The 20,365-nt window shown below is 44.6% G+C and overlaps 1 protein-coding gene across 2 annotated transcripts in view; it reads right to left on the bottom strand.

Moving 5' to 3' along the window:
- crebrf (CREB3 regulatory factor) overlaps positions 1–20,365 on the bottom strand; it is an 80,819-nt gene that overhangs the window by 33,814 nt on the left and 26,640 nt on the right. For both annotated transcript variants that reach the window (XR_004413460.1, XM_033029636.1), the window contains exons 2-5: positions 19,752–19,928; positions 16,244–16,369; positions 6,873–7,935; positions 3,660–3,857 (exon numbers count right to left, since the gene is read on the bottom strand). Coding sequence is in view for 1 of the 2 variants with exons in the window: in XM_033029636.1 (XP_032885527.1) it covers positions 3,660–3,857; positions 6,873–7,935; positions 16,244–16,369; positions 19,752–19,760 (1,396 nt within the window). In the remaining variant the exon portion in view is untranslated. The remainder of the gene's footprint in view (positions 1–3,659; positions 3,858–6,872; positions 7,936–16,243; positions 16,370–19,751; positions 19,929–20,365) is intronic.

Raw genomic sequence — 20,365 nt, 5'->3', positions numbered from 1 at the left:
TTTAATATATGACAATTCCACTGTAGCATTCTGCAGTGGAATACAGTTCCATTACTTTTTATTTACATACACACGTTTATAAAACACGTAATAAGAATTCACAAGTAAAATTGGTACATTTGTCAAAACAACCAAGATTCCCGACCCTCAGTGTGGCCTACACTGTGGACTAATGAGAGGACTCTCCCGACGCTGAGAGGACTCTCCTGACGCCGGGGCAACACCACCCGGTGAGAACGGCCAGGAACATCGGGCCTCCGTAGAGGCAATTGCGGTGGCCTCAATAGGCCTGACTTTGGGGTGAACTTGGGGTTGGGGACTGGACATTGTGCCTTCCCCCACAGTGGTATCCATTGTTGGGGGATGATTTTTTGTCTGTATGGTAATCCTGTTAGTCTTTGTCCAAGATAGCTGCCGTGAAGGGAGAGTGGACGCTGGCGCGCTTTAGCTGCCGCTGCTCTCTCTTCACATTGTGTTTTTGATTTTTTGTTTTTGGACTGAATTCTGTTTTTAATTTGTGTTTCTGTGATATCTTTATTATTTATTTTATTCTGATTATATGTTTATATTCCTGTTAATCTATGTAAGGTGTCCTTGAGATGTCTGAAAGGCGCCCAATAAATAACATTTATTATTATTATTATTAATGAGTGAGACAAATGCTGAACCATAGGGATTTCTGAAGAATCAAACACTGGATGATCAGAATTTTACTGTTGATAGGTTCAGCAAATAGACAAGAAATTTGCAAATGGAATATCATGTGGGAAAGTCCAAGGGTACCACTTTGGAAGGAAGAATATCAAACTAAATTAGTAAATAGTGACACTCCAAATTTTGCATTTCTCCCCCCTTCCTCCCCTGTGCCCCACCTGGACTTGCACTTTTGCTCCCCTCCCACTAAATTCCTTCTTCACAATTTGAAACTCTTCAATCCTTTTGTCTCACACCCTTTGTCTTATCATCTCTGGTCTTTGTCTAACCATCCAGTTATCACCTGTAGCAACCTATTACCTGCGAGACTATAGGACTGCAGGCTTTTCTCCTGTCCACAACATTCCCCCTTCTCTTGGACTCCCCCTGCTGGCCTTTATCTTCTCTGGTCTTTTTTATTTTTAACTGCTGGCGCAACATCAATTATCTTGACTTTTCTACTCCCCTCAGAAACTCTAACCTCACACAATCTAACGCACAGCACTTTGTTTACTTAGAACAATTCCAACATTATTATTAAAGCTGCCGGCAAGAGAGGTGCTGTTGTCGCCTGACATGCTGACCTCTATCATGCTGAGGCAAGGCGCCAGCTCTTGGACACCTCCTCATACCCTTTGACCATGACACCACAGACAAACAAAAGGCCATCATCCCTCAAACTGTTTCTGATCTCATCACCTCTGGCAATCTCTTCCTCACAGCCTCCAACCTTTTCGTCCCCAGCCCCACACTACCCACTTCTATTTCCTCTCTAAAATCTACAAACAGGACTGCTGCGGCAGACCCATCATCTCTGCCTGCTCCTGCCCAACTGAACTCATCTCCACATACCTCAATTCCATCCTATCCCTCCCATGTCCAGTCCCTTTTCCACCTACATCTGAGATACCTTATACGTCCAACTTGTTAATGATTCTCTTTCAATTTCTAGGCCCCCGTCGCCTCATCTTCATCCCCCAACAGGAATGTGATCACTGGAGTCCACCCTCCGCCACCTCCAGTTTAAATTCCATTTGGAATATTTTGGAGGACCAAGAGCCAAGAACATGATCCTACCAATAGTCACATCTTTCCATCTTCTGTAGAGACCGTTCCCCCACAACTCTTTGGTTCACTCATCGCTTCCCACCCAAACCACCCCCTCCACAGGTATTTTCTCCTGCAACCGCAGGGGATGTAACACCGGTGGTCCCTTTACCCCTCCGAAGCCTCCATCCAGGGACACCAGAAGTCCTTCCAGGTGAGACAGAGGTTCACATGTACTTCCTCTAATCTTATCTACTGCATCCGCTGTTAACAATGTGGCCTCTGGTACATAGGCGAGACCAAATGTAAGCTCACCGTCCATTTAGCTGAACACTCCTGCTAAGACCTACTGGATCTCCCAGTTGCTAACCATTTCAACTCCCCTTCCCATTATTTTTAGGTAAACTCTTACACCACCTCTTTCAGCTCTCCCTTCCCTTACCTGTGCTCCACCTGGACTCACATATATTTCACCCGTTCACACACCCACCCTCCTACGTTTCCTGCCAATTTCCTCCCTCAGGCTTTACAATCCGCAACTCTTTAAACCTCCCTTCCTTTCTTATCTTTGGCCTTTGTTCCAACCAGTTGCCTATCAAAACCCCTCTCCCTTGCCTATGTCGATTTATTACGTCTACCTAAAACGCAGGTTCTATCTCTCCCCTTTTCCAGCTTTCTTCTCTCCCCCCTATAATCAGTCTGCAGAAGGGTCTCGCACTGAAACGTCACTTATCCATGTTCTCCAGAGAAACTACCTGACGAGCTGAGTTACTCCAGCATTTTATGCCCTTTTGTGTATTAACCAGCATCTGCAGTTCTTTGTTTGTACCTACAAGGCCTTGTCCTGCCCCTCCTTTCATTCAGCTTTCTCCCCCCCCCACTCCCCAGAATCTGTTGGTATTAGGATCCCGATCGAAATTGTCACCTTTCCATGTTCTCCAGAGAAGCTGCCATACCCACTGAGTTTCTCAAGCGCATTGGGGTTTTTTTGCATGGAAGGTTCACTAGGTTGATGCATTAAGAAAGGTTCAAATCCAGAAGAATGAGGGCTAATCCTCTAATATTCAGAGGGTGAATGCTGAGCGGGTATTTCCCACAAATGAGGGATCCAGAACTGCAGCACAGTTTCAGTATCAGGGCTTACCATTAAAACAAAGATGAGGATGAATTTATTCTCTCAAAAAGATCCTGAGTCTTTACAATTCCCTACCCCAGAAAACTATGGAGGTACAGAAATATTCAAGGGAATATATTTGAATTATAATGTAGTCAAAAGGTATCGGGAAAGAAGTATAAGAGGAATCAGGGAACAGGTGCTGAGGCCAAGACTGCATCAGCCATGACCTTATTGAATTGCAGAGGAAACTTGATAAGTTGACTGAGAAAAGAGAGCATGTGGGAAAGAGAGGCTGAATCCAGGAGAAGGAGCATCCAGGAGAGGGAGAACCAAATGGAGGCTCATTGTTTTGGTTTATAGTGCAAAAAAGAGTGATAGTGTTTGGTTGAGCTGTGGCAAGATGACAGGAGAAGGGAGTTTAGGGAAGAGAAAGCGATGATTGAGTGATTTGGGGAGCGAAATAAAGAGCGAAGGGTGGAGAACAGGGGAATCCTGGAGGGGGGGGGGGGGGTTAGGAGGATGTGGGCAGTTTCAAAATACATTGAATGGACTGAATTTAAATTCTCCAGATGTCTAAGAACGATTTGAGTTTGTGTTGATCAATAGTCTCATTCTCTAATTGGTTGCCCAGTAACTACAAACGCCCTATTAATCTGCTCCCCTCTATTTGTAATAAATGAAATGAAGCCAGACAGAATCAATATTTTTAAGAAAATTGATAGTTCAGACATTGGGTTTCAGGAGTACATTTCTCCAAGAAGCATGATCTCCCCTTTACAACACTTTTAACCATTCTGCTTACCATGCTGTAATCCATTTTTCTGATACATATTACTGGGCAACGTATCTCTATCCCATTCGGAAGGCTTTAACATTCGATCTTGTTTAGGTGGTGGAATCAGTTGTTCACTGTATTCCCAGAAATATCTTCTTTTGCTTCTTTTTCTGGAAACGCCAGTTAATGAGTCTTTCATATCATCTGCTGTGTCATTTTCATATCCTGCAGAAAATAATCAAACTTGACACTGAAATCATTTTGGAAAATCACAAGACATTCATACCAATGCATTGCAATCGAGTAAAATCTATTGATCAATTGATAGACATAGGGCAAATGAATTTTAAAAGAGGTTCATGTGAAATGGTGATTTTAGCTGAAAGATAATGGATAGGAAATAAATAGTACAATGTTAAAGATGATGGAGGAAGTGGAGATATGGGGGCGTGTAAGCAATCAAATATATATATATATATCGGCGAGACCAAGCTGGGCGATCGTTTTGGTGAACTCCTTCGCTCTGTCCGCCTTGACCTGCGTGATCTCGGTGGACTCCCTCCTCTCACCAGCTACACCTTCTTCCTGTCGACCAACACTTTGTCCGCTCCCCTTTCCAAGATGGCATATGTCGACGACTCCGGGAGAAGGAGGAGGCGGCGGTGGAAGGGGGCAAAGGGGTCGGGTGGAGAAGGAAAAGAAAGTGGCGGTGGAGAGGAGGAGGAGAGAACGAGTGGACAGGAAGAGGAGGAGTAGCAATGGTGGAGGGGGATGGAGGAGACAATGTGGACAAAGCGACGGGCCGACAAAAGAGAAGCGACAGCTGGTGAAAGGGGAGGGAGCCCCACAGTGTCCAAGCACAGCCATGTCATTGGCAGTGGCCTAAAGAAAGCACTATCCTCAGGGGCTACAATATGAGCCGCAACAACAGTCGAAGAGCTCGCTGCTGCACCTTGCAATCCAGAAATGGTGTTGGAAGCCAGGGCTGGGTAAAAGGTGCGAGCTGGGATGGTGTCAGTCCGTTATACCAAAATCCGTTATAAAGGGTTTGGTAAAATGTGGGTTTACTTTAAGTAGGGAAGAAATTGAATTATAGGATCACTCATGAGGATTGGAGGTGTTTTGCAAAGTGGTCAGCCTATTGACATCTGAATTTTCCAAGGTAGAGGTGACCACATCGTGAACACCAAATACATTAAATTAGAATGCAAGAGCATTGCTGTTTCAAATAACAAAATTATTAGAGTCGCGGTGGTGGGAAGAGGTGAAAGGACATATCTATCTACCAAGGCCTCATGGGAAATTCCCAAGAATGGGCAGTGCAGATGGAAGAATGAACAAGGAATTTGTAAAGAAAGTGGCCCTTTCAACTTTGAAAGGAGAGGTGAAGAGAATGTTTGAACAGTAGAGAATCTGTTGAAGATGATAGAAATTACACACAGTGATATGTTGAATGCAGGGTGGAAGGTGAGGTATGAATGAATGAATGATACTTTGTCACATGTGACAAGTCAGTGATATTCTTTGTTTTGCACACCCAAGGTATGCAAAGCCATATAAGAGCCACCTAAAGCGCCAAGATAAAGTTACAAAGTATCCCACGCCAGGTCCTCCTGCGACAGGCATAGCTTGGGGTCCATCCTAGTTCCCATTGCCATACCTTTGACTTGGATAAAGTGAATGTAGTTGAAGGAAAATTGTTTAACACAAATAAGTGTTCAGCAAGCCAAGTGAGTAAGTGGTGGAGGGAGCCTTTGTAGAACTAAGATCATACTGGTATGGAATAGAGGTACACAGGGATTAGGTGTCCATGTAAAGATGAGCCAGTTGTGACCAGAAAACCAAACACTATCAAAGAGATGGAAAGCATCAGTGATGTTACAATAAATGGGAAGGGATTAAAACAAAGGGAATGATAATTTAAATTCTGTGGGGCAAGAGCTGGCTGGATCAATACTGGGCAGTGCACTCCAGAGGGCTGTGAAGAATTCAAAATAGAGACTGACAGATTTCTGGAAATGGGAGGAATCAACAGATAGACAAAGAGGACAAGAAGGTAGAACACAGAACAGTTCAGCACAGGAACAGGCCTTTCAGTCCATGATATCTGTGTCAAACATGGTGTCAAATTAAATGAATCCTTTTGCCTGTGCATGCTCCATAACCCTTCATTCCCTGCATATTCACGTGCCTATCTAAAAGCAACAACCATTGCATCTGGATATGAACACAAAATGCCGGAGTAACTCAGTGGGACAGGCAGCATCTCTGGATGGAAGGATTGGGTGACGTTTCGGGTCGAGACTCTTCTTCAGACTAAGAGTTATGGGAGAGAGGGACATGGAGATATGGGTAAGGTGTGAAAACGACAGATCAAGGGGGACAATGCTCAAAGAAAATTGAGATTTTTCTCTGCATTGTACCTACTTCCATCATCACAGCAGGCATCGCATTCCAGGCACCAACTGCTCTCTGTGTAAAAATAAACTTGCCATGTACTCCTTTAAAGTTCTCCCTCTGAACTTAATGCTATACCCTCCAATATTTGGCATTTCCACCGTTGGAAAATATTTCTGACTATCTACCCTATCTAAGCCTCATAATTTTATAAACTTTCATTGTTTCCTCTCAGCACCCAATGCTCCAGAGACAAATAGGACAAGAAGGTAGTCCAAGTTTGTCCAACCTCTCCTTATAGCTGATATCCTCTAATCCAAGCAGCATCCTGGTAAACTTATTCTGCTCTCTATCCAAAATCTTCTCATCCTTCCTGCAATTGGGCCCATCCAGAACTAATATTGGGGTACAAAATCAGCCATGTTTTTATTCAATGGTGAACAACTTTTAAGAGGTTAAGGCTCCTCTTGTTCCTATTTATTTTATTCTTAACTAGCTTCCATATCCTCACCTATATAGAACCACACGGGCTATGAATAAATCTCCTCTTTTAATCTATAAATAGTTCTGCATTTAATTGTGCACTCCTCCCCATGTTTCATTGTGCATTCAAGCTTGAAATTATTTAAAGTCACTCCCCACCCCACCCCCTGTACTTGATTGTTATTCAAAATAATAAATAATGCAAGAAAATCATGAAGGAAACAAATGTGAAACTTAAACATACACATAATACTGATTGGGGTAAATATGGTGTATGTGTGTAAGTCTTGTGTATAAATATCTTTGCTGCACATTCCACATACCAAAGTAGTCTTCCAGTATGAATACAATCTAGTGTACCTGGTTCAGAGAAGGTGTCGCTGACATCATCATCCTTGTCTTCCTCCTCTTCATCATCTTCATCTTCATCATTATCACTGTACTCATGCTCACTACCAAATCCTTCATCATGGTCCTCATCATCATCTTCATCCTCATCGTCATCTTCAGCCTCCTGTTCAATACTAGGGGACTTCTCATTCACACCATCAGAAACAAACAAAGAATAATTATGCTCTTCCTTTTTCTGCGTGTGATCAGAAACAGGTGGTGATACCATTTGAACTGTTTCAGTTGGAGTATACAAGTCATTACTTTCTTTGAATACTGTGGTTACTTTACTTGCGTATAGAGTTTCTGTACTTTTTTTCTCCAGTTTCCTGGCCGTTGCTCCAATATCACTACAACAGGAATTATCTGGCAAGTCCCTATGGATAACTTGGGTTGCACCCAAGGTTGATTTACCAGGTGAGATGGGATTAATCCAGACTTTAGCTTTCTTAACAAAGTCTTTGTTATCCACAAGAACAGAACCTATTTTGCAGTTTAGAGTCTGTGGTTTGTTGCTGTTGTCCACAGATGCATTTGTGGTTATTGATCTGGCTATCTTTTGTGTTGTCTCAGGCAAGCAGGCATCTAAACAGGGACTTCTGGCAGATGATACTGGCGGCATTGCCCTATTTGCAGCAAGTTTTTTACCAGCCAGAGAAGAGGTTAATGAATTCTGATTTAAACTTTTTAATAAATCGGGATGATATAATGAATCTAAAATAGGTTGTGAATCTTCACAATTTAGCTGTGCCAACGTAGGAGTTCTGCTGATGACCTCTTCATTTTGGTATGGACTGGAAAAATCATCAAGCCCAAGGAAATCCACTTCCTTGGTTCCCCAAATATCATAGCTAGTTAATTTGGTATATTTTGTTAAGTCTTCCCAGCATGCGTCCCATTGCTCCCAGTTTGAAGTATAGGAGGGATCCGAATCTAGTAGCTCATTTAAAGGCTCTAAAATATCCATGTCTTTACACTCTTGCAAAGTAACGGGATCATCTCTAGAGCTGTAAGTGCAAGTCATTTCTCTATCCTGCAAGAAATGAAAACATTCTATTAAAAACATTATGTAGATTCAGACACAAAAATCAAATTTTACCACAAATTGGTTTTATAATTTAATCAAATTAGGGAACTATAATGAAAACTATAACTCATATTTTGAAATAAAGGAGCAAACTGACCCACACTTGAAACAAAAATTGAGTGTACGAGAAATAATCAGTGGCCCTTGTGGCTAAGGGGATCAGAGGGTATGGAGAGAAGGCAGGTACGGGATACTGAGTTGGATGATCAGCCATGATCATATTGAATGGCGGTGCAGGCTCGAAGGGCCGAATGGCCTACTCCTGCACCTAATTTCTATGTTTCTATGTCATATGACATCTTTATGAAGAAACAAGGTTAACATTTTAGGTTCACAAAAATGCTGGAGAAACTCAGCGGGTGCAGCAGCATCTATGGAGCGAAGGAAATAGGTATCGTTTCGGGCCGAAACCCTTCTTCAGACTGAATTTTAGGTTGATGTCTCTTTCATCGATCTGAGACATTTAGTTTTATGCTACATTAAGGCTGCCTGCCCTACTAAATATTTATGCTTTCATTTCAGATGTCCAGCATGTGCATTTTTTGTTTGCTTTTCCAAACCAACTACTCTTTTACAAAGATTAGCACTCGGGCCCCAGTTATTCACAGTATGTATCAATGGTTTGGCTGTGGGGGGCCAAATGTCACAGTTCCAAGTTTCCTGTTAATACAAAACTAGGTGGGATTGAGAGTCATGCACAGAATGTGAAGAGACTTCAGGGGCATATAGACAAACTAAGTGATTTGGCAGAAACGAGGCAGATGAAATATTAAGTGGAAAACATTTGAAGCCATCCACTTTGGAACACAAAACAGAATAACAGGATATTTTAAAAAAAAAGATTGGGAAAGATTGATGTTCAAAGGAATCTGGATGACCTAGAACGCAAGTCACTGAAAGCAAGCAATGCAAGTGCAACCATCAATCTGAAAGGCAACTAGTAAGTTGACTTTTATCATGTGGAGATTTGAATACAGGAGTAAAAAAATATACAGATAACCCTTGTTACAACAGACTAAGGGGAGGGGGGGGGGGGGTAATGGTGTCTGTTATTGCGATTGTCCGCTATAACCGAGTAGGGATTTGCTCCAACTACCTAGCGGTCACTCCGTGAAGCTACGTGTTTTTTCAAATACAAATTTCTAACTAAAAATGTATTTTTGTTACTGCAAGCTATTTGTTACATCTATCTATATTACTAAAAGTCTGATCTTGACCACTTCCTGTTGTTCTGTATATTGATTTCAGAAAAAACGCTGCCACTTACAGCTGTGATTTTTGGCCATCCTACTCAGAGTCCCTCTCCGCAGCGCAAGACAAGAGGATTTTTCCCATCGATGAAAAATAAAAGTTATTAGTGTTTAAAAAAGGTTGCGATTCTATCCTGAAGGCCACGCCCCTTCTGGAGGGACTATAAAATCCGGAAGTGTGGAGGTGCCTCAGTTCTCTGCAAGATGGGGGAGCGAGAGGTCACAATTCTCAGTCCGAGCTGTGAATAACACTGAACACATGTCTACTAAACTGTGAGTGGTTTTACTGACCTGTCAGTCCCCTTAATGTGGTTTGAAACTGCAAAAGTGTGTTTTGGTTTGAAAGTGCTAAAGCTGTGTTGTCTTTGGTTTCGAAAGTGCTAAAGCAAGTTGCGTTGCCTTTAGTTTTGAAAGTGCCAAATCAAGCTGCCTTGCCTTTGGTTTTGAAAGTGCTAAAGCAAGCTGCCTTGCTGTTGGTTTTGAAAGTGCTAAAGCAAGCTGCCTTGCATTTGGTTTTCAAAATGTTAAAGCAAGCTGCCTTTGGTTTTGAAAGTGCTAAAGCAAGCTGCCTTGCCTTTGGTTTGAAAGTGTTAAAGCAAGCTGCCTTGCCTAATTAGAGCTGCCTTGCCTAATTAGAGCTGCCTTGCCTTCTATATAATTAAAAGTCTAATCTTGACCATTTCCTGGTTGCGTTTTATATTGATTTTAGTAAAAACGCTACCATTTACGGCTGTGATTTTTTGCCATCTTACTCAGAGTCCCCCTCTGCTGATCAGGTGCTGAGGATTTTTCCCATCGATGAAACATAAAAGAGTTATTAGTGTTTTAAAAATGTTGAGATTCTCTCTCCTATCAATCACACCATGAAGGCCATGCCCCTTCTGGTGGGAGGGGGGGAGGGACTATAAAACCCGGAAGTGTGGGCGTGGCTCAGTCTCTGCAAGATGGGGGAGGGAGAGGTCACGACTCGCTGTCTTTAGTGGCCTTGCACCCTGCATGAAATGTAATGAAACTACACTTGAATTTGGTGCCCTAGCACCCTGCTTGAAATGGAATTTCAAGGAATAGCCGTGAGTCAACTGAGAGCCCACCAGCCGTGAGTAAGCTGTCAGCACAACAGGGTTGAGTGACTGAGCTGCCAGCCCAGGAATCCATTCGGCCCACAATGTCCATACTAGCCTTCTGAAAACACCCATACTAGTGCTCCAGAAAGCTCCCCCCACTGGCCACCAATATTGGAATTGGTGGAGAGGTGGAATATTGCGTTGGGGGACCAGCCCTCCCGTGTGATGCTGGGACCCAACGGGTCCCACTTAATCTAGTTGTTTAATAGAGTTTATCATAACACAAATGTTGATCGAAGCAATTGCTTGACAATTTCAATGTCCTCCTGCGGTGTAACTAGCATTCTGTATTCTTAAAAAGACAGGTTTGTCTGATTACGGTGGGGATGCTCCATCCACTATAATCAGAATCAGTTACAAAGAGGTCATGGAACAGCGGATGCAGTAGATGCGATTGGAGGAGGTGCAAATGAACCTTGGCCTCACCTGAAAAGACTGGGGTCCTTGGATTGAGTTGAGGGGGGGGGGAGGTAAAGGGACAGGTGTTTCATCTCTGTGGGGTCATGGTCCAAGGATAGGTAGGAGGAGGTGTCTGAGAGTTGTCGCCTGGCCTCAGCCCGGTGGAGGCCAGCGTGCCAGACTACCACGGCACTTCCCTTGTCGGCGGGTTTGATTATCAAGTCGGGGTTGCTGCAGAGTGAGCGGAGGGCTGTACGTTTGGGGGGGGGGGAAGAGGTTAGAGTAAGTAAGGAGAGTGGAAAAGTTGAGGGTTGATGTCCCGCCGGCAGTTGGAAATGAAAAGGTCTAAAGAACGTAGTGGGCCAAGAGGAGAGAGTCCTTTGGAGACGGGAGAAGGGATCATCATTGGGTGGTGAGAACTCCTTCCCATAGAAAAAGGCACGGAGGCGGAGGCGATGGAAGAAGAGCTCTGCATCGTGGTGGATCCGGAATTCGTTGAGGTGGGGGCATAGGAGAACAAAGGTGAGGCTTCTGCTGAGGACATATCTATATCTGTCATGGAGAGAGGGCGGCAAGGATTTATAGACTGATTATTTTGTGATAACAAGTTTGCTGTAGAGAGATTGAATAGGATATGCCAATATACTTCAGAATTTAGTAAAATAAGTGAAAGTTATGAAATCCTTACAGACCTCAAAACGGTGAATGCATACTGATTCCCTTGCTAAAATAGCAGGTACGGTCTCAGGATAAGGCATGTGGTGGCGCCATCGAGTGTGGCAGCGAAGGGAGAACCTGTTTTTCAGTCGCTACCTGGTCGAGAATGAGTCTTTCCTCCGAGCGCATCTTCGCCCCCTCCTCGCGGCCTACCCTCTGGATTGGCGCGGCCTTTCCTGCCGGAGACCGGCCAGAGCTTCAGCAGTGGCGCAGCACAGAAGTACCATCGCGGAGCGGGCGATGCCTTACTAGGGTCACCGTATTGGAAGCTCCGGAGTGCTGGGACTGCCGACTCTAACATCGTGGAGCTGTGGTCCGCAGAGCTTCCAGCCGCGGGCGGCGCTGACTTTAACATCGTGGAGCCCTGGGATCTTTCGGTGAGGTCGCCAGTGTTGGAGCTCCGCCCAGCTCGACCTGTGGACTTCGGGAGCCGCGGTCTCCGGTAGGAAGCGGCCGATTCGGAAACTACAAGCCGCTGAGAGTGTTTTTCCAACGCCGGAGTTCCATCATCCCGGCGAGAGGGCCTGAAACATCGGGCCGCCCATAGCGGCAACTGCGGAGGCCTCAATAGGCCCCGACCACGGGTGAACAAGAGGAAGAGGACTGAACTTTGTTGCCTTCCCTCACAGTGGGAAACGTTGATTCCGTTGTGGGGGGATGTTTTTTATGTTTAGTGTTAAATTCTATAGTGTTGTGTTTATCTTATTTGTGTGCTGCATGGTAACTCAAATTTCACTGCACCAATTGGTGTATGTGACAATAAATGTCCTTTGTCTTTTGCCCTTTGTGTCAACCAGGATTGAGATAAGTGACCTCTCGCTCCCCCATCTTGCAAAAATGTCTTCACTCAAAGTGGTGAATCTTGAAATTGTCTAACCTAGATTTCTGTGGAAGCTCAGTTATTGTTCATTTAAGATAAGATTCATTTCTGAATATTACGGGAATGCACAAAAATGTTGCCGAGAGAAAATCAATCATGATCTTGATAAATAGCTCAAGCTCAAAGCGGCAGATGGAAGTCTCCTCCAACATTGTCGGTCTCAAGTGGGCCACTGAAGAGTATTTTACTTTTGCTCTTGGAACCACAAAGGTTTTTTCTTCTGCCAATTTCAATGCTATTCAATCCTCCTACCAGGTATGTGTATTTTGAAATGAATAGAATCTGGCTTCATTGTTATCTAATATTCACAATGAATATCCTGCAAACAATCTATCTCCAGAATTTAGTAGTATGAATGGCCAATTGTGGAAGTATAGTTGACAAGATCGGAAAAATGCTGGCGAGAGCAGGAACAGGGAGATACGGGACCTGAACGTGTGGCTGAGGAACTGGTGCACGGGGCAGGGATTTAGATTCTTAGATCACTGGGATCTGTTTTGGGGTAAGGGGGAACTGTACAAAAGGGACGGATTGCATCTTAACAGGTGTGGGACCAGCATTCTGGCAGGCAGGTTTGCCACTGCTACACGGGTGGTTTTAAACTGAATAAGGGGGGTGGGGTGTCGAATGGGATAGTGGAGGATGGAGTTAAAGGGAAAGGGTTTCTTAAATGTGTGAGCGTAGAGACAGAGGGGTGTAAAATGAGGGTAGAAGCAATAGGTAGCAAGGTGAAAAGTAAAAGTGGCAGGCAGGCAAAACCACGGCAAAAATCAAAAAGGGCCACTTTTCAACATAATTGTATAAGGGGTAAGAGTGTTGTAAAAACAAGCCTGAAGGCTTTGTGGCTCAATGCAAGGAGCATTCATAATAAGGTGGATGAGTTGAATGTGCAGATAGCTATTAATGACTATGATATAGTTGGGATCACAGAGACATGGCTCCAGGGTGACCAAGGCTGGGAGCTGAACATCCAGGGATATTCAATATTCAGGAGGGATAGAGAGAACGTAAAAGGAGGTGGGGTAGCGTTGCTGGTTAGAGAGGAGATTAACGCAATGGAAAGGAAGGATATTAGTTTGGAGGATGTGGAATCGGTATGGGTAGAGCTGCGAAACACTAAGGGGCAGAAAACGCTGGTGGGTGTTGTGTACAGGCCACCTAACAGTAGTAGTGAAGTTGGAGATGGTATCAAACAGGAAATTAGAAATGCGTGCGACAAAGGCAAAACCGTTATAATGGGTGATTTCAATCTACATATAGATTGCGTGAATCAAATTGGCAGGGGTGCTGAGGAAGAGGATTTCTTGGAATGTATGCGGGATAGTTATCTAAATTAACATGTAGAGGAACCAACGAGAGAGCAGGCTATTTTAGACTGGGTATTGAGTAATGAGGAAGGGTTAGTTAGCAGTCTTGTTGTACGTGCCCCCTTGGGCAAGAGTGACCATAATATGGTTGAGTTTTTCATTAGGATGGAGAGTGACATTGTTAATTCAGAAACAATGGTTCTGAACTTAAAGAAAGGTAACTTTGAGGGTATGAGACGTGAATTGGCCAAGATTGACTGGCAATTAATTCTAAAAGGGTTGACGGTGGATATGCAATGGAAGACATTTAAAGACTGCATGGATGAACTACAAAAATTGTTCATCCCAGTTTGGCAAAAGAATAAATCAGGGAAGGTAGTACATCCGTGGATAACAAGGGAAATCAGGGATAATATCAAAGCGAAGGATGATGCGTACAAATTAGCCAGAAAAAGCAGCATACCGGAGGATTGGGAGAAATTCAGAGACCAGCAGAGGAGGACAAAGGGCTTAATTAGGAAAGGAAAAATAGATTAGGAAAGAAAACTGGCAGGGAACATAAAAACTGACTGCAAAAGATTTTATAGATATGTGAAAAGAAAGAGATTAGTTAAAACAAATGTAGGTCCCTTGCAGTCAGAAACAGGTGAGTTGATCATGGGGAACAAGGATATGGTGGACCAATTGAATAACTACTTTGGTTCCGTCTTCACTAAGGAAGACATAAATAATCTGCCGGAAATAGCAGGGGACTGCGGGTCAAAGGAGTTGGAGGAATTGAGTGAAATCCAGGTTAGCCGGGAAGTGGTGTTGGGTAAATTGAATGGATTAAAGGCCGATAAATCCCCAGGGCCAGATAGGCTGCATCCCAGAGTACTTAAGGAAGTAGCTCCAGAAATAGTGGATGCATTAGTAATAATCTTTCAAAACTCTTTAGATTCTGGAGTAGTTCCTGAGGATTGGCGGGTAGCAAACGTAACCCCACCTTTTTAAGAAGGGAGGGAGAGAGAAAACGGGGAATTACAGACCAGTTAGTCTAACATCGGTAGTGGGGAAACTGCTAGAGTCAGTTATTAAAGATGGGATAGCAGCACATTTGGAAAGTGGTGAAATCATTGGACAAAGTCAGCATGGATTTACAAAAGGTAAATCATGTCTGACGAATCTTATAGAATTTTTCGAGGATGTAACTAGTAGCGTGGATAGGGGAGAACCAGTGGATGTGGTGTATCTGGACTTCCAGAAGGCTTTCGACAAGGTCCCACATAAGAGATTAGTATACAAACTTAAAGCACATTGGGCATTGGGGATTCAGTATTGATGTGGATAGAGAACTGGCTGGCAAACAGGAAGCAAAGAGTAGGAGTAAACGGGTCCTTTTCAGAATGGCAGGCAGTGACTAGTGGGGTACCGCAAGGCTCAGTGCTGGGACCCCAGCTATTTACAATATATATTAATGATCTGGATGAGGGAATTGAAGGCAATATCTCCAAGTTTGCGGATGACACTAAGCTGGGGGGCAGTGTTAGCTGTGAGGAGGATGCTAGGAGACTGCAAGGTGACTTGGATAGGTTGGGTGAGTGGGCAAATGTTTGGCAGATGCAGTATAATGTGGATAAATGTGAGGTTATCCATTTTGGTGGCAAAAACAGGAAAGCAGACTATTATCTAAATGGTGGCCGACTAGGAAAAGGGGAGATGCAGCGAGACCTGGGTGTCATGGTACACCAGTCATTGAAAGTAGGCATGCAGGTGCAGCAGGCAGTGAAGAAAGCGAATGGTATGTTAGCTTTCATAGCAAAAGGATTTGAGTATAGGAGCAGGGAGGTGCTACTGCAGTTGTACAGGGTCTTGATGAGACCACACCTGGAGTATTGTGTACAGTTTTGGTCTCCAAATCTGAGGAAGGACATTATTGCCATAGAGGGAGTGCAGAGAAGGTTCACCAGACTGATTCCTGGGATGTCAGGACTGTCTTATGAAGAAAGACTGGAGAGACTTGGTTTATACTCTCTATAATTTAGGAGATTGAGAGGGGATCTTATAGAAACTTATAACATTCTTAAGGGGTTGGACAGGCTAGATGCAGGAAGATTGCTCCCGATGTTGGGGAAGTCCAGGACAAGGGGTCACAGCTTAAGGATAAGGGGGAAATCCTTTAAAACCGAGATGAGAAGAACTTTTTTCACACAGAGAGTGGTGAATCTCTGGAACTCTCTGCCACAGAGGGTAGTCGAGGCCAGTTCATTGGCTATATTTAAGAGGGAGTTAGATGTGGCCCTTGTGGCTAAGGGGATCAGAGGGTATGGAGAGAAGGCAGGTACGGGATACTGAGTTGGATGATCAGCCATGATCATATTGATTGGCGGTGCAGGCTCGAAGGGCCGAATGGCCTACTCCTGCACCTAATTTCTATGTTTCTAAGATACATCCACACCCAATCAACAATTTGTGCATCCAGTTAAAAGAGAATCAGGTAGCAAAGCTATAGTAACTGCAAGTGGTGAAAAAACATGCAACAAATGAAACAATTAGAGTAAATTAGTTATTAATTGACAACCATAAAATTAATCTTACCAGTTCATATATGAAATCAGGTTCCGAATTATTCCCCAACAAATCCGTGCTGGTTAAGGCCTGATCTGAAAATGTGCGATTTCGAAAGGCATCCCCAAGTGGAGGATCCATTCCACTAACATTGGGCTATAAAGGAAAATGGATGCAAAGCACATTAATAGAACAGCAGTTCATTTTTTTTTTTTTAAAGCACAAAACTGAGATTTATTTCAGGAAACAAATATAGGTGCTACTATTGTTAATGTTAAGCTATTGTGGATGTCATAATAATCAATAGCGAGGAACTTCCTTATTTGCACCTAAAGTGAAAATAGTTGGGCTGTAATGAGACCAATTTTTGTGTAAAATATCCCCTATGCTGCATTTACCAGAGAACTGTAGCTTTCATCCATATATCCTTATCCTTATAACTATAAAACTCTGATCTTGGATGTGTGCATGTGTATTTATTTGTTTGTGTGTTTTCACATCTTCTCGAAAAAACGACGCGCGAGAAATATTTTACATATTCCTGTAGAGATTTATCAAGTGGTCAAAGGTCGCCTTATCTGAAAAATTAATGTATTATTTCTCAAGTTATTAATCAAAATGTTCAAAAATCTCAAATATCTTCGAAAATGAAACGCAAAGAAACCGCTGGCTTTGGCTGATGACGTCACAATGGCTGCACATTGTGTTCATGCGCTGCGAGTCACGTCGCCCAGGGCCGCCCGCTCGCAGCAGCAGGGCCGCCGCTCGCAAGACGCCACAAATCGGAAACCCCAGCTCCAAAAGGCAGCAAGCTCCCCTGCCTCTGTGTCCCTGCCTCTGCGCCCCTCTCCCTACCCCCTCCCTCTCTAGCCGTGCCTGCGAGTTGGGGGCTATGCGCGAGTGGATAGGGTGGGGGATGGGGTAAAAGGAGTGAATAAATAATATTAATATACTATCAATGGGGGTGATTAATGTGTGTGAGTGTGTTTCGGGTGGTTAATGTGTGTGTGAGGGGTTGGTTAGTGTGTTTGTGACACCACAGGCCGCCCCCTCCCCCGCAACCACGCGTTGAGAGGACGGGACCCAATGGGTCCCACTTGGTCGAGTAACTATTAAAAGTCTGATCTTGGATGTGTATTTATTTGTGTGATGTTCGTGTGCGATTCACATCTTCTCGAAAAAATGAGGAGCTAACGGTGAAATCTTTACATATTCCGATAGTGATTTATGCCGTGGTCAAAAATCACCTTATCTGAAAATTTAATGCATTATTTCTCGAGTTATTTATGAAAATGTTCACAAATCTGAAATAACTTTGAAAATAAACGAGGTCTCACTGATGACGTCACAATGGCTCTGCTCCTCGCGGCCTGCTGTGCTGTGTTCCACTCGCAGCCAGTGACTTCACCCTTTCCCCCCCCCCCCCCGACTCGCAGTCCTTTGGTTGCCGCCCGCCCGCTGGCCTCTCGCCGTCCGCCCTCTTAGCTTCCGCGATGACGTCACAATGGCTCTGCGTGCTGCCCTCGCCCTGGTCCACGCTCGCCACTGCCTCCCTAAGGGTCTTCGGGTCGACGCCCGCCCGCGGACTCTCTGGAGTCCACGTCCGCCCATAGCCTCCCTCAGGTCGACGATCGCCCGCCACCTCGCTCGGGGTCCTAGGGTCGAGACGCCTACCCGCGGCCTTGCTCGGGTCCACGCCCGCCCGCAGCCTCGCTCAGGTCTGCCGCCTGGTGGGGAGGCTGCTATTCTACGACCTGGGTAGGTGCTGCCTCTACCCCCTCCCCCTCCCTCTCCACCCCCTCCCTCTCTACCTCCTCCCCTTCCCTCTCTAATCCATCCCCCTCTACACCCTCCCCTCCCTCTACCCCCTCGTATTCCCTTTCTACCCCTTCCCCCTCCCTCTCTACCTCCTGCTCTCTGCCCTCCCCCCCCTCCCTCTCGGGGTCCCCCCTTCCCTCTCGCCCGCCCCCCCCTTCCCTCCCGCCGCCCCCCCTTCCCTCCCGCCGCCCCCCCCTTCCCTCCCGCCGCCCCCCCCCCTTCCCTCTCGCCCCCCCCTTCCCTCTCGGCGGCCCCCCTTCCCTCTTGGCCCCCCCTGCCTCCACCCCCCTCCCTCTCTGCCCCCCGCCCCCCTCCCTCTCTGCCCCCCCCGCCCCCTCTCCCTCTCTGCCCCCCCCCCCTCTCCCTCTCTGCCCCCCCCCCGCCCCCTCCCTCCCTCTCTGCCCCCCCCTCCCGCGCCTGCGCAGTTGGAGGTTATGCGTGAGCGGATAGGGCGGGGGATGGGGCAAAAAGAGCGAATTAATAATATTAATATAATATCAAGGGGGGTGTCAGTGTGTGTGTGTGTGTGTGTGTGTGTGTGTGTGTGTGGTGGTTAGTGTGTGTGTGTGTGTGTGTGTGTGTGTGTGGGTGGGTGTCACCGAAGGCCCCCCCCCTCCCCCCGTGTTGAAGGGACGGGACACAACGGGTCCCACTTGGTCTAGTAAATTCATAAAAGGCCCAACTTCTCCCACTATAACTTTTTTATCCATGTACTGGTTTATCAAGAAAAACTACTTCAGTCTCAGTCATAAATTCATCTTGACTATGTTGAGAGTTAATGTCAGCCCATTCAAATAGCCCATTCCTCCTCCAACTCATTGATTGGCACTAGTGATGTCAGCAGACATTCTGGAAATTCTGATTTGGGTTTCTGAAAGAGACTTGCATTCCAAAAATCAAGGCTTTGCTCCATTCCAGACGTTTAACTATAAATTACAGTGCAGGTCCACCACCGATTTTCCAGCAACTGATGATCCCGGCACCAGTTAAAGTTAAACATGCAACATATGAAACAATTAAATTCGAACAGAATTACAAGAGCGCACTAGAAATCTCCCCTGGAAGTCTCCAAAAAATGTGGCGCCTGGGCCGGATGAGGTGGTCGATCTCAATTTGGCAGATCGAATTTGCCCCCTGCAATCGGGGCTCTGGAACTCCAATCCGACTGGAGCCAGCAGATCCGTTCCCATATCTGACTACCATGGCTGATCAGCAGGTCGCATTTTCCTTCTGCAGCCGGTGCTCTGGAACCCCAGCCTGGCTGGAGCTGGCTGATCCGTTCCCAGAGCCAGCTTCAGCAGCTGACTTTGCAGGCCAGTGACTCGGCCCAAGGATGTGACTTCTGTTGGTCCTACAAAACGGATAATACGACAAGTCTCTGGAACCAAGGGTACTGGAAAATTGGTGGTGGACCTGGATTACATTCTATTTACCAAATCAACACTATGTATATTGTGGTAAAATTGTACTGCTGGAGAAAAATAAATTGTTCACATATCTTAGCTCGCAAGTCATAAATTACATTTCAATCCTTAGAATCAGTAACATTTTTACTCTTGCTTAGTATATATCAAATTATAAAAGGTTACAAAATAAAAGTTCCAAAATGGTTGAAACTTTAACTCTTAAAATGTTACTTTGATATCAAGGCCTGAAAGTACGAATGGAGAGTCCTATGACAGAATCACTGGAGTTAAGATCTGCATGATTGAAAACTCACCTGCGGCATTCCCAAACCCACATCTGCTTTATCCAAGAGAAATGTTTCCTGTTGTGTTGGTGGAGTCGTTTCCAGTTTGACTAAATAGTTGAAGTGATGTACAAATGTGTCAACCTTAGTACACAAAATTCAATGTTTTGAAGTTTCTCCTGGAATTATTTTTTTTAACTCACAAGCCTAAGAAAAATAAAGCCAAATGGTAATCAGAAAATGTTCCCTGAAAATGTGCAGCACTGCTCAGTTATATCATCAAAAGCATGGTTATTGATTCATTTATGTATTTGTTAAACCAATTTTACTTATCTTCTCTCAATAGACAATAACTCTCCTGAATAAATTACCTTGGCATCCCATAATTCTTCACAACACAGCAGCAATATACTTAAAATCTATTTCCCATGTTTATTTTAAGTACTAAAATAAGACATGTAATCCCAAAGTGTGATTTTAAGACCAGGAATGATAGAGAAAGAATGCTGATTGATGCAATCCATTTAATGAAGACTTTGAATCCTCAATTAAGCTATTTTACAGAAGTATCCTAGATGAAGTTGCTTTATAATAGATTCAGAGCAACTATTTTGTCGTTAGCTAATAAAAGGAATTTTCTTTTA

Source organism: Amblyraja radiata, chromosome 11 (genome assembly GCF_010909765.2).
Source record: "Amblyraja radiata isolate CabotCenter1 chromosome 11, sAmbRad1.1.pri, whole genome shotgun sequence".
Taxonomy (NCBI): domain Eukaryota; kingdom Metazoa; phylum Chordata; class Chondrichthyes; order Rajiformes; family Rajidae; genus Amblyraja; species Amblyraja radiata.
This window is presented reverse-complemented; position numbering and strand designations above follow the sequence as displayed.